This window comes from Mus pahari, chromosome 1 (assembly GCF_900095145.1).
Source record: "Mus pahari chromosome 1, PAHARI_EIJ_v1.1, whole genome shotgun sequence".
Classification (NCBI taxonomy): Eukaryota; Metazoa; Chordata; class Mammalia; order Rodentia; family Muridae; genus Mus; species Mus pahari.
Genome location: NC_034590.1, coordinates 97,178,048 through 97,189,813, shown reverse-complemented (window position 1 = coordinate 97,189,813; position 11,766 = coordinate 97,178,048). Strand labels below are relative to the sequence as shown.

Below are 11,766 nucleotides of genomic sequence, written 5' to 3'. Positions count from 1 at the left end.
TCCTGGAACTCACTTTGTAGACCAGGCTGGCCTCGAACTCAGAAATCCGCCTGCCTCTGCCTCCCGAGTGCTGGGATTAAAGGCGTGCGCCACCACGCTCGGCTGCAAGCACACATTTCTTCTGTTGAGTGTTGATAGCTTGGGAGTGCAAAGTGTTGGAAGACGGGGTTGGCATAAGTTTTTCACTGGAAGACTGCCAGTTTTCCAAAGTATCTCTACCAATTACACACCCCGATTCAAGGAATGCCAGGTTGCTCTGCTACCCCATCTACATGGTCTTTCTCCCTCCCGCCATTCTGGCTGAGGAGGCCCTCAGTCTGGCTGTGGAGACACTCGCAGAGTCTGGCACGTACTTGGCACTGTTCATGGGACTGTTCAATGAATGAATGAACAAACAAGTTAAGTTGGGCAGCGTAGAATCAAACAGCCTGGAGAGGGCAGACGCGCGCACAGAGCATTTCAGGGACGCCCACCCGCCGCGGACGCACACCAGGACAGTCCCTCTCGCGCACCCCTGAGCCCACGTGGCCGGAACGCACCGCCTCGCTCGGGCCGCGCGCGTCCAGCCGCACAGCTGCCCCCCAGCTCTCCCTCTCCGTGGCTGGCAGAGGGCGCTGTGCGTCCGTGCGCCCCGAGGGGCGGGCCCGGGCCGGGGCGGGGCTGGCCGGGCTTCCAGGCCGGGGCTCTAGCAGCCCGCGCCGCCCGGGCCGCTCCGGGGACGGGCCGGGGCGGGGCGCGGTCTTAGGAAGCCAGGCGGGGACGCGCGGAGGCGTTGGGGAGCGAGGGAGGGCGCGGCCAACTCCCGGAGGGACGGCAGGCCGAAAGAGCGGCGCTGGGGCCTGGCGCGCAGCCTGAGATCGCCGGACCGCAGGCCGCCCCGCCACGGGCTCTGTCCCGGCCCCAGCCCCGCCAGCATGGCCGGCCGGACCGTGCGGGCCGAGACCCGGAGCCGGGCCAAAGATGACATCAAGAAGGTGATGGCGACCATCGAGAAGGTCCGGAGATGGTGAGCGCTGCCCCCGGGCCAGGGATACAGCCACGCCACCTCCTCCAAACGCGTCCGCCCTTTCCTGGCCCGCTGCCCCCGCCCACCAGCTGTGCTCTGAATCGACAGGGCGCCCCCTTTCCCTGGCAATTCCCAGAGGTCTACAAAGCGTGGTCCGGAGTGGTGCTTTCCCTGAGCGGGAGCCCTCGTCTATGCCCCGCCCCCTGAAGCTTTTGACACTCTCGCAAGCTTGGCCCCAGCTCTTCATTGCCAGAGTCCCTGGCCAGGCCTTGGTGGCGTCCTGCTGAGTGCCCCAGGTGTCTGCCAAACCGCAGCTCCAAGTTATATCCGTTTATGCTTTGCCATGGGGTTTGGAGGGCTCTTTCTGCTTCCATGCCAGTGTTAGCGAAGCTGTCCCTACCCTAGCACACCTCCCTGATCTCCAGTCTGTGAGGCTCATCTTTGGGCCTCCCTGACCCAGTCTCCTGACCCCCCCCCCCACACACAGGGAGAAGCGCTGGGTGACTGTGGGCGACACTTCCCTTCGAATCTTCAAGTGGGTGCCTGTGGTGGATCCCCAGGAGGAGGTGAGCAAGCCCCAACCTCCAACAGGCCTTGCATCTGTGCAACCTTAAGCAATTTCCCTCCCAACCTTGGCCTCCACCTTCAGTCGGCTTGGAGACTCCAGTGTGGAGCCCAGGCAGATGGTAACGATTATAAGGGGGCATGAGCGCGAGCTCTCTCTCTCTCTCTCTCTCTCTCTCTCTCTCTCTCTCTCTCACTCACACACGCACACACACACACACACACATACACTTTCTCCAAGTTCAAGACCTAACTCAACCTACACAACCTGAGGCAGCAGCACCTTTTGCTTCTCTGAGCCTAGGTTTCCTTATTCATTCGTATTGAGGGCTCCCTAGACAACTAGCTCTGATCTTACCTCTCTGACCCTCAGGAGAGGCGGCGGGCAGGAGGCGGGGCAGAGAGATCCCGTGGCCGGGAGAGACGTGGTAGGGGCACCAGTCCCAGAGGGGGTGGCCCCCTCATCCTGCTGGATCTCAATGGTATGTAGAGATTCTGGAATGGAGTGTGGTGGTGGTAAGGGTGCTGAAGGAAGCCCCTGGGGGCTCTCTGGCTAATTAACGTGGCTTTTGCTTCATCAGATGAGAACAGCAACCAGAGTTTCCATTCCGAAGGTTCATTGCAAAAGGGCACTGAGCCCAGCCCTGGGGGGACACCCCAGCCCAGCCGCCCTGGATCACCGACTGGACCCCCAGAAGTGATTACTGAAGATACTCAGCCCCCACAACTGGGCCAGGAGAGAGGTAGGGCCCTGTGGCTCTCAGGAGCCCTCTCCTCAGAGTTGAACCCACCATTCTGTCCTTGTTTCTATATTATGTCCTCTCTCCCTGTCCTGCCTCCCTCAGGGACCCTTCCCCTGACCCTGGCAGAGATCACCTCCAGCTGGGCCTCACTCCTCTGGCTTCTTAGATCTGTAGGGAGCAGATCACCAGCTGACATTTTTATGCAGATTTATTTCTTTGCTTGCTTATTGTCTTTTTCTTTTTATCATCTCCTGTCAGCCATACTGATCATGATCATGTGGGATGCGTAATAGATGTTCAAGGAATAAATAACTCTGATAACCACAGGGATTAATAGCAGTAGATTAACAGCTGACAGAACCACTTGTCTTTGGGTCGTTCTTCTGAGCACTCCGATGTTCTGTTGTTTGTTTTCTCATGTAATCTTCACTGTCATTTTTTGGGACCGATGATCCTATTATGAGTCCTCTTTGTACACGAGGAGCCCAACATTCCAGAGAAAGAGGCCCAGACTTACAGAGCCAGTGAGCCAACACCTTGGGCCTGAGCCCTCTTCAGCTCCTCTGTCTTCAGATAGTCCGCCCCTTGTCTGGTCAGTACCACTTCCCAGGCGTGCCCGGTTTCTGCGCCTTTGGCTCTGCCTTCTTCCTCATTTCTCCCTTGTACCTGCTCTGGTCTCCTCGCCTGTCCCCGGTGGCCTCCTTGCCTGTGGCCTCTGTCCAGCTTTCCTAGAGCACACATCCGAGGTGGCTATTTTCCTGCTTCACATCCTTCTCTGGCTCCCCGTGGCCTTTGGTTCCTGCACTTCACACTGAGGCCTTGACAAACTGTTGCTGCCCAGAATGTTCCCGTCAAGAACACTGTGACATGAGCCCCTGGGCCATACCGAGATTGTTCCAAACACTTTTGCTAATATAACATGATAGGACAGGGGAAGCATCCCAGCGGTGGGTGCTTATCTGAGATGCCTAAGGCCCCGAGCCCCACCTCTACTACCCCAGAAATGAAGGAAAGGAGTGAATAAGTGAATGAATGAACTTGCTTACTGAGCACATACTATGTGCTGAACACTTGACTCACAAGCAGCCTCTTGTGATATTACTGCACACTTTCCATTCTGCAGATGATTTAGGATCTGTGGTTGATAAGCATATGTTTCTATCTGCCTAAATTCTGCTCTACCTCTGTTGTCTCCTGGCTCACTCCCTACTAACAAGATCCAGCTTGAGTCTTCCTTCCTTGACAACTTGGTACCCCCTCTGCTACTGTCATATGTGACCAGTGCCCGCCTGTTTCTTTTACCCCTGGTCCATTCTCCCAGCACAGAGTAGCTGCACAGAAAGTATCTCTTTGTTTGGTATTACAGATCCAGGGGGGACACCTGCAGGAGGTACTGATGAACCCCCAAAGCTGACCAAGGAGGAGCCTGTTCCAGAATTGCTGGAAGCTGAGGTGAGAGAGGCCAGAGTCTGCACTCTGGCCTTGTGGGGACCGGAGGCTTTGGGAAAGCAGGGAGACTTCATGCTAGGCTTAGCCTGAGGTTGGATTCTTGGGTGAAGAGTATTACAGACAGCACCCTGAGGGCTGCATCATGGCTGGTAGAAGAGCGGTGAGAGCCTGGAATGATCTTGGTGCTCCTCTAAGGACTTAAAAAAAAAAAAAAAAAAAAAAAAACTAGGCTCAGAATGCAGCTTGGTGGAACTTCACTTCCTGAGCGTGCGCAAGAGCCTGGGTCCCCTGTATCGCACAGACACACACGTCCTGAGCTGTAAACTTAGCCTAAGACATTGCCTTCCCCTGCAAGGACTACCTTGATTTGCTTTTCAGAAAAATCAAGTTCCTTCCCCCCTGAACAGTGTTGCTATTGTTTTTGGTGCCTTACCCTACATGCTGGTTACCCGGTCCTGGGCCAGACCCTGGGTTCCCACGGGAGCAGAGCGGAAAGGGCAGAGGCTAGGAGGCTGTTCTCGGGTTAGAGTGGAGCTCACACCTGTCCGCCCTTCCTCTTCAGGCCCCTGAAGCTTACCCTGTCTTTGAGCCAGTGCCATCTGTCCCTGAGGCAGCCCAGGGTGACACAGAGGACTCGGAGGGCGCCCCCCCACTCAAGCGCATCTGTCCAAATGCCCCTGACCCCTGAGAAGCCGCCTGCCTCCTGTCCTGTTGCTCCAGGGACCCTTTTGGCTTTTTATAAATAAAGACCCTTTTGTAATTTTGTGTCATGTCATTTCCCTGTCGAGGCTGGGGAGGGTCTTTGGAGACAGTTTTGGCTCATGCTCTGTTCCTCAGATGGGGTCACAAGGCTCTGAGATGACCTGTAGTCACGCCTTGATTACATGTGGGGTGAGGGCTTGAGCCAGGACCTCGCCTCCCTTGCACCCCCGCCTTGCCCTTCAGCGACCTTTACCCTCCCCAGGGCCCAGCAGGTTGCAGTCCCCAATTCACTCACAGGAACACAGGCCCAGAGGAAGCACCCAGCCCCCTCCCTGCCCTCAGGAAGCTACAGCATTGTGTCTCCAGCTGAGCCATCCCTTCCATGTGGCTGTAGGCCCACACTTCTGGGCTGAGTCCTTGGCTCTTGTGTAATTATCATCTCCCCCTAGCTGTCTTCCCTTGATGCTGGGCTCCATCAGCATCAACACCTTTGAGTTTCTACAGACCTTTAAGCTTCCTTCCCTTCATCTCAGTATTTATCAGGCTGTTTGGGGACTTTGAGTCTGTATTTCTGTCTTTTAGGCTTCAGGCCTCTCAAGGATAGAACTAGGGTCCCAGCTGTTCCTAGCTAAAAGCTGGGGACACAGCCTAGCAAATGCTTCATGAGTAACTGGGTAAATAAACAGGGCTGTAATCCCAGTATACAGGAGGCTGAGGCAGGAGGATTATTGAGTTCCTCTGTCACTATGTGTGTGGCTCTAGGCTGGTCATTTCTACTCTCTGACTCTTAGGTAATTCACTTGACCAATGGGGTAATAACTAGGCCTCACTCCCCACTCCACCCTTACCTGTCCCCGACCCGTCTTCCACTCCTGGCCAGTGCCTAGTGAGAAACTTCATCCATACAAGCACTCAATCTGTGCTTGTCAGAGAAGCAGGGTCAGGTGAGTTAGCCCTGTTTTAATTTTTAACCAAAGGAGAGACGGAGGTTTAGGGAGGCCTCACTGAAACCATCCAAGCGTCTCTGGAGTAATGGTGGAGCCAGGGCTGAGTAGGAAGTCTGACTGCATGTGTTTGTTTGCTGTGAAACAGATGACCAAAAGTGACTGGCTTAGTGTTACCCTGAAGGTCAGAAGTCCAAAATCAGCATCACTGGGCTAGAGTCAAGGTGTCTGCAGGGCTGGCTCCTGCAGTAGGCTGTCAGGGAAAATCCATTTTCTTGTTTTTTTCCAGCTTCAAGAAGCTCCCTGGGTTCAGGAATGGCTTCAAGCTGTGGCTTGTCCTCTCCTCAGCCCCACTGTGACTTCTAACCTTTTTGCCTTTCTGCTTCCATCATTGAGTCTCTTTACCTGGTCTTCCTGCTGCTCAAGTGGCCCCCTGTGATCAAACTGGCTTGCCTAAGTATACAGGATCGCCCCTCCCCCTTCCCTGCCCACCTTTGAATTCAGTTTTCTGAAAACCCCATTGTCATGTAAAGTAACATATTCCTTTTCTGGGGCTTCGGGTGTGGACACCTCAAAGGGGTCAGTAGTCAGTAGGCCACATGTGGTAACCTGCCATGTTCTGGGTGTGTGAGTCATCTCATACTCCTGGGTGACACTGTGACGTGATGTAAGTGCTCTGTAAACTGTAAAGAGCCTTGTGTGGCTTAGCAGTTCAGGTTCTGGGTTTGAATTTCACTATGTTCAGATTCTTTTTTATTTTTATTTTATGTGTATGGGAGTTTTGCCTGCAAGTATGCCTATTACTATGTGTGCACAGTGCCAGAGGAGGCCAGAAGAAGGTGACATTGCCCCTGAAACTGGAGTTACAGTTTTAGCTGGGAATGGAACTTGGGTCCTTTGGAAGAGCAACAGGTGCTCTTAACCCCTGAGCATAGGGGTCGTGTCTGTGTGTGTGTGTGTGTGTGTGTGTGTGTGTACACACGTGCGCACATGGATATGTGCAACTCAGAAGCTACACATCCTGGACCTGGAGTTACAAACAGTTGTGAACCACCACGTGGACACTGGGGGCCTTCTCTCCAGCTCCTGCTGTCATTCTCAGTGTGATGTGCCTCTTTGTTTTCATTTGTCTTGTTTTGTCATCTGTAAAATGGGATGATAGTAATGTGAGCCTAGTGAAAGTCTTCTAAGAATTAAATGAGGAATTACATGCAGAGAGAGCCCTTGATTGATGCATAGTAAGAGCTCAGTAAATGACAGTTCTTCTCTTTATCATCCCATATTATAGAGAAGATGTTGGGCAGGCACCAGAGACCTGCCCATCAGGGAGGCTGGGCAAGGTTTGACCCGCAGCAGGTAGCCACTTCTGAGTAGCATTAAAGGACTAAAGCTCCATCTTGCCACGGCTGTTCCTCTCCTGGCCACAGGCCTTGGCTATTGTCCCCAGGGAGCTGGTTCCTACTTTCTCTGTGTCCATCACCTCCTGCCCCGATTTTCTCTAGGAGCCACTCATCCTCTAGTCACATCCCTGATGCACACATGTTGTGCCCTCCCCTCTGTCTCCACGTGCTTGCTTTCTGGGATTCTTCCCATTCTGCTCCCTTCTTCCCCACTCTACCCTGGTCCATGTCACTGGAGAGTGTATTGCTCTGTGCTAGTTTTTTCTTTATGGAAACTATACCTTCCTGCCTTACACCTGTTCTTAAGTGAATCCCCTTCCTCCAGATTCTGATCTGAGCCTCTGGACTCAAATGGCTGAATGGTGACAGCGCCCCTGAGATGTCACATGGACCTTAATTTTGTTTTCTTATCTCCTTATCCTTTCCATTTCTTGTGCCCATTGTGTCCCCAGCCCTTCCCCAATCCCCTAGGAGTGGGGTTCCTGAGCCAGCAAGTCTAAGTCTCCATTCTGTCATTGTGTAGCTCTGTTAGTCAGGGCTCTCTAGAGAAACAGCTGATTGAGTATATGTGAAGGTAATTTAGTAGAATGACTTCTAAGATGTTGTCCAGTTAGTCCAGCAATGGCTGTCTCCCAATGGAAGGTTCTAGAATCTAGTAATTGTTCAGTACATAGGCTGGGATGTCTTCAATATATTCGGGAATCCCAAAGAAGTAGACTGTAATGCCAGTGAGGGGATGGACTTGCCAGGGCCAGTGAGGGCAAGAAAGCAAACAAAACAAAACATAACAAAAAAACCCTTCTCTGTCCTTTATATAGGCTGCCGCCAGGAGGTGTGGCCCAGATTTAGGATGGGTCTTCCCACCTCAGATGATCTAACCAGCAAAAATCTCTTGCAGGTGTATCCAGCCACTTGGGTTTTAGTTAATTCACAGATGTCAAATGGCCAACCAAGAACAGCCATAGGCCCACCATTTATCAGCTTGAGACACAATCATCTCTCCTTATGTCATGCTTAATTTCCAAATGAAAACAGTAACCAGGTCATAATTATAACTTTAACATGTACAACCACAAATTCATTATACATTTAGAATAGGTAGCAATGTCCCTTGAGGGAAATTACTTTAATATTTCATAACTTACATATGAGAGCCATTGATATTATCTCAATTGATGATACACTGTATGATAAAGAAATTTAGTGAAGAAAACACAAATATCCGTGCAAACAGATTCTTACCAAAATATTCTGCATAGGCCAGATAGAAGAGCTAAAGGGAGTTCTGGGGACCCCTCTCCCCACTGTGTCTTCCAAGTCCTTGATGGTGACAGTTGCTCCTGGTATTCAATATTGGTTTTGATTCACTATTTTCCATAGTAGAGAGGTAACTCTAAAGGCTTCTATTTGGCCTTTCCAACCAAAATAGCCCTCACACCACAGTCCAGGGGACCAGTGTGAAAATTCTGCTAACTTCTAAGTATATCTATCCCGATTATACATTCCAGGACTCAGAAAATAACCACTGGAGAAATTCAGGGTCTCCCTGGGCCTACTATGAGTCAGACTTCAGCCCAAATTCCAATAATCACCTGGCTTCCATAAGCTCTAACTTTAACTGATGGGCCACAATGTTTCTAGGGGTTTCCCAGAACCAATGTCAATTCAGAACAGCATCCAATAGGCCTCAGAAAGTCTGATAGTTTCCTTCCCCTAGTGTACAATTTCCCTTCTAAAAGACCGTAGGTCCCTCTGGGAAAGGACAGGAGAAAGACTAACAGTAAAACTTTTAGGTGTCTTATCAAGGTCCTTAATCAGTGGAACTTGGCCACTCCCTCATTCAAGGAGTTATGGGTCTGCAAACTGGCTCACCTCTAGAAATTGGTTCACAGGTTGAGATTCTCTCTTGATCATGATTTAATGTAGCTTTTTATTTGTTTGAGAAATTTTCTGCTTATATAAGTCAGAGGAGAACATAGTAGGCTTCCTATCTGTTTCATGCCTGGAAACACCACGGTTGGTTAGTCAGTACCTAAGTCCATACCAGTCATGCCACAATAAAATTCACTTTGCCTGTGCTGGCTGTTATGGCAGGCTATTACGATCATTGCTTTGTCGTGCTGCTCATTGGAATAACTATGATCACCTTGCCTTAGTTAACTCAGTGCTGCCACCTGGCCCTGCTACTCTGGGCCCCACTTAAACCCACTGCATTTAATTCATCCACTGAGCAGTGGCATCTCCAGCCCTTAGGTCTGGTACAAGGAAAAGGGCAAAGCTCTTCAAATGTGTTGGTGCCCCTCTCACCAGTTTGTGTCTTATAGGATTTGTGAAGGGTGTGTCTTCTGAGCCTTCCCATTGTGGAGGATTAGGTTTTGTCTTAGTCAGGGTTTCTATTCCTGCACAAACATCATGACCAAGAAGCAAGTTGGGGAGGAAAGGGTTTATTTGGCTTACATTTCCATACTGCTGTTGATCACCAAAGGATGCAGGACTGGAACTCAAGCAGGTCAGAAAGCAGGAGCTGATGCAGAGGCCATGGAGGGATGTTCTTTACTGGCTTGCTTCCACTGGCTTGCTCAGTCCACTCTCTTATAGAACCCAAGACTACCAGCCCAGAGATGGCACCACCCACAAGGGGCCCTCCCCCCTTGATCACTAATTGAGAAAATGCCTTACAACTGGATCTCATGGAGGCATTTCCCCAACTGAAGCTCCTTTCTCTGTGATAACTCCAGCTGTGTCAAATTGACACAAAGCTATCCAGTACAGGTTTATACAGTGTACCCACTCTAGCACTGCAATTCCCTGAGCCTTAAAATTCCTTCATCAGCACTAAGCCAAGGGGTATCAGGCATCTCCAACTCTTTCAGTAGGCCATCTTTTGATAGATGCTTCAACCAACCAATCAAAATTTGAAACCTGTTTAGACACTGTTCACTGTTGTGAAGAGACACTGGGACCAGGGCAACTCCTACAAAAGAGAGAGCGTTTAACTGTGGCCTTGTTTCCCTTTCAGAGGGTTAGTCTTTTATCATTATGGTGGGGAGCGTGGTGGCAGGCGGGCATAGTGTGGAGAAGTAGTTGAGAGCTACACCCAATCCACAGCCAGGTGGGGAGCATGGTGTCACTGCAGTCTTTCTACCTGGCAGTTCTTCGAATAACAACTTGGAAGCTTTTTGTGTGTGAATAAATGCCTAGCATGAGCTTGGGGCTGTTCCCTGACTACCATAACTCATATAACCTGTTTATTCTGTTCTGTGTGCCACATGGTTGGTTGCCTCCCCTCAATTTCACATATCTGCCTCCTCAGAGCCTGACTAACTCCCCAGAGTTCCTATCTCTTTACCAGAACTCCCTCCTCTTCTTCCCTGCCTTTTGCTAATATGCCATCAGCTTTTTACTGACAGGTGATTATTCCACACAGAACACAAGAAATTCTCTCTACATCTCTCCCTGTTAGTGAAAGGCTCTTTCTTTAACATCAGTAAACTATATATGATAAGAACAACCATGATAACTATCAGGTAAGAGTTACTTTCATGGGCTGGAGAGATGGCTCAGCGGGTAAGAGCACTGACTGACCTTCCGAAGGTCCTGAGTTCAAATCCCAGAAACCACATGGTGACTCACAACCACCCGTAATGAGATCTGATACCCTCTTCTGGTGCATCTGAAGACAGCTACAGTGTGCTTAGATATAATAATAAATAAATCTTTAAAAAAATATTAAAAAAAAAAAGAGTTACTTTCACAAAGTCCAGTCCATTTGTATTTAGCAACCTTGGAAAAAGTACTCTACTATCCTGTCTTGGTGAGTTAGAGTTCTCTACATAAATCATTTTCTATTATAACTTGCATTTATGAACCTAAGAATAGCTTCTTAGACCATAAACCGTTTTCTCAAATCCTAAACAATTTAAGCTTAAGACTGAAACTGTCTAGTCTGCAGCCCTATCAGAGACCCGAAAAGGAATGAAATTGCCTGAGTGTGTAGGAAGTGCAGAGCAAGCAGCCTCCAAATCTATAGACTTGACAGACAGCAGGCTGCCTGGACAGTCACATGACATCTCCCCGCATCATTGGAGCACCCAGCAGCCTCCTCGTTCAGAATGTCTGAGAGACACTTTGGGGAGCAGGAACTGTGAAGGACTTGCCTACCCTGTCCTTGAGAAACTCAGCAGTTGACTGGCCTGTGTCCTGTTCGTCCAGTTTGGACAGCATACTGTGAGCGGCTGAAGCAAGGGCAGTTTCTTGCCCAGTGGCTTGTCTGCCACATCTGAAGCAAACTCTGTACGGAGGTTCTCCATGTTCATCATCGTCTTTGAAGTAGAATGGGGGTGCTGCTAGGAACTGACATGTCTGTGTCAGGAAACATCTTTTTATTAATAAAACATCTTTAAGTGCCATTTTCTTTTTTTTAAAAAAATATTTATTTATTTATTTATTATAAGTGTATACACTGTAGCTGTCTTCAGACACTCCAGGAGAGGGCATCAGATTTTTGTTACAGATGGTTGTGAGCCACCATGTGGTTGCTGGGATTTGAACTCAGGACCTTTGAAAGAGCAGTCGGAGCTCTTAACCGCTGAGACATCTCACCAGCCCTAAGTGCCATTTTCTGTAGCTCTCTGAGAGGTTTTTTTGTTGTTGTTTTGTTTTGTTTTGTTTTTTTTGGTTGTTGTTGTTGTTGTTGTTGTTTTGAGACAGGGTCTCTCTGTATAGCCCTGGCTGTCCTGGAATTCACTCTGTAGACCAGGCTGGCCTTGAACTCAGAAATCCGCCTGCCTCTGCCTCCCGAGTGCTGGGATTAAAGACGTGCGCCACTCTCTTGAGAGTTTTTGAAGACTGTTTATCTATAGTATATCTGAACAGGCAAACATTGCTTGTTTCTAGCTACTTACTATCTGTCAAACCTAGGAAATAAATTTCTTTCTTTCTTTCTTTTTTTTTTTTTT

At 49.8% G+C, this 11,766-nt stretch overlaps 1 protein-coding gene across 2 annotated transcripts in view; it reads left to right on the top strand.

Moving 5' to 3' along the window:
- The first annotated feature begins 524 nt into the window (after positions 1 to 524).
- Bcl7c (BAF chromatin remodeling complex subunit BCL7C) overlaps positions 525 to 11,766 on the top strand; it is a 48,964-nt gene continuing 37,722 nt past the window's right edge. The window contains exons 1-6 of one of the 2 annotated variants that reach the window (XM_021192404.2): positions 531 to 1,006; positions 1,494 to 1,572; positions 1,944 to 2,052; positions 2,152 to 2,313; positions 3,680 to 3,765; positions 4,325 to 4,522. In XM_021192404.2, the coding sequence (XP_021048063.1) occupies positions 915 to 1,006; positions 1,494 to 1,572; positions 1,944 to 2,052; positions 2,152 to 2,313; positions 3,680 to 3,765; positions 4,325 to 4,450 (654 nt within the window). In that variant the 5' untranslated portion in view covers positions 531 to 914 and the 3' untranslated portion in view covers positions 4,451 to 4,522. Of the gene's footprint in view, positions 1,007 to 1,493; positions 1,573 to 1,943; positions 2,053 to 2,151; positions 2,314 to 3,679; positions 3,766 to 4,324; positions 4,523 to 11,766 lie in introns of those variants that run through there. The other variant, XM_021192395.2, reaches the window with a different exon arrangement.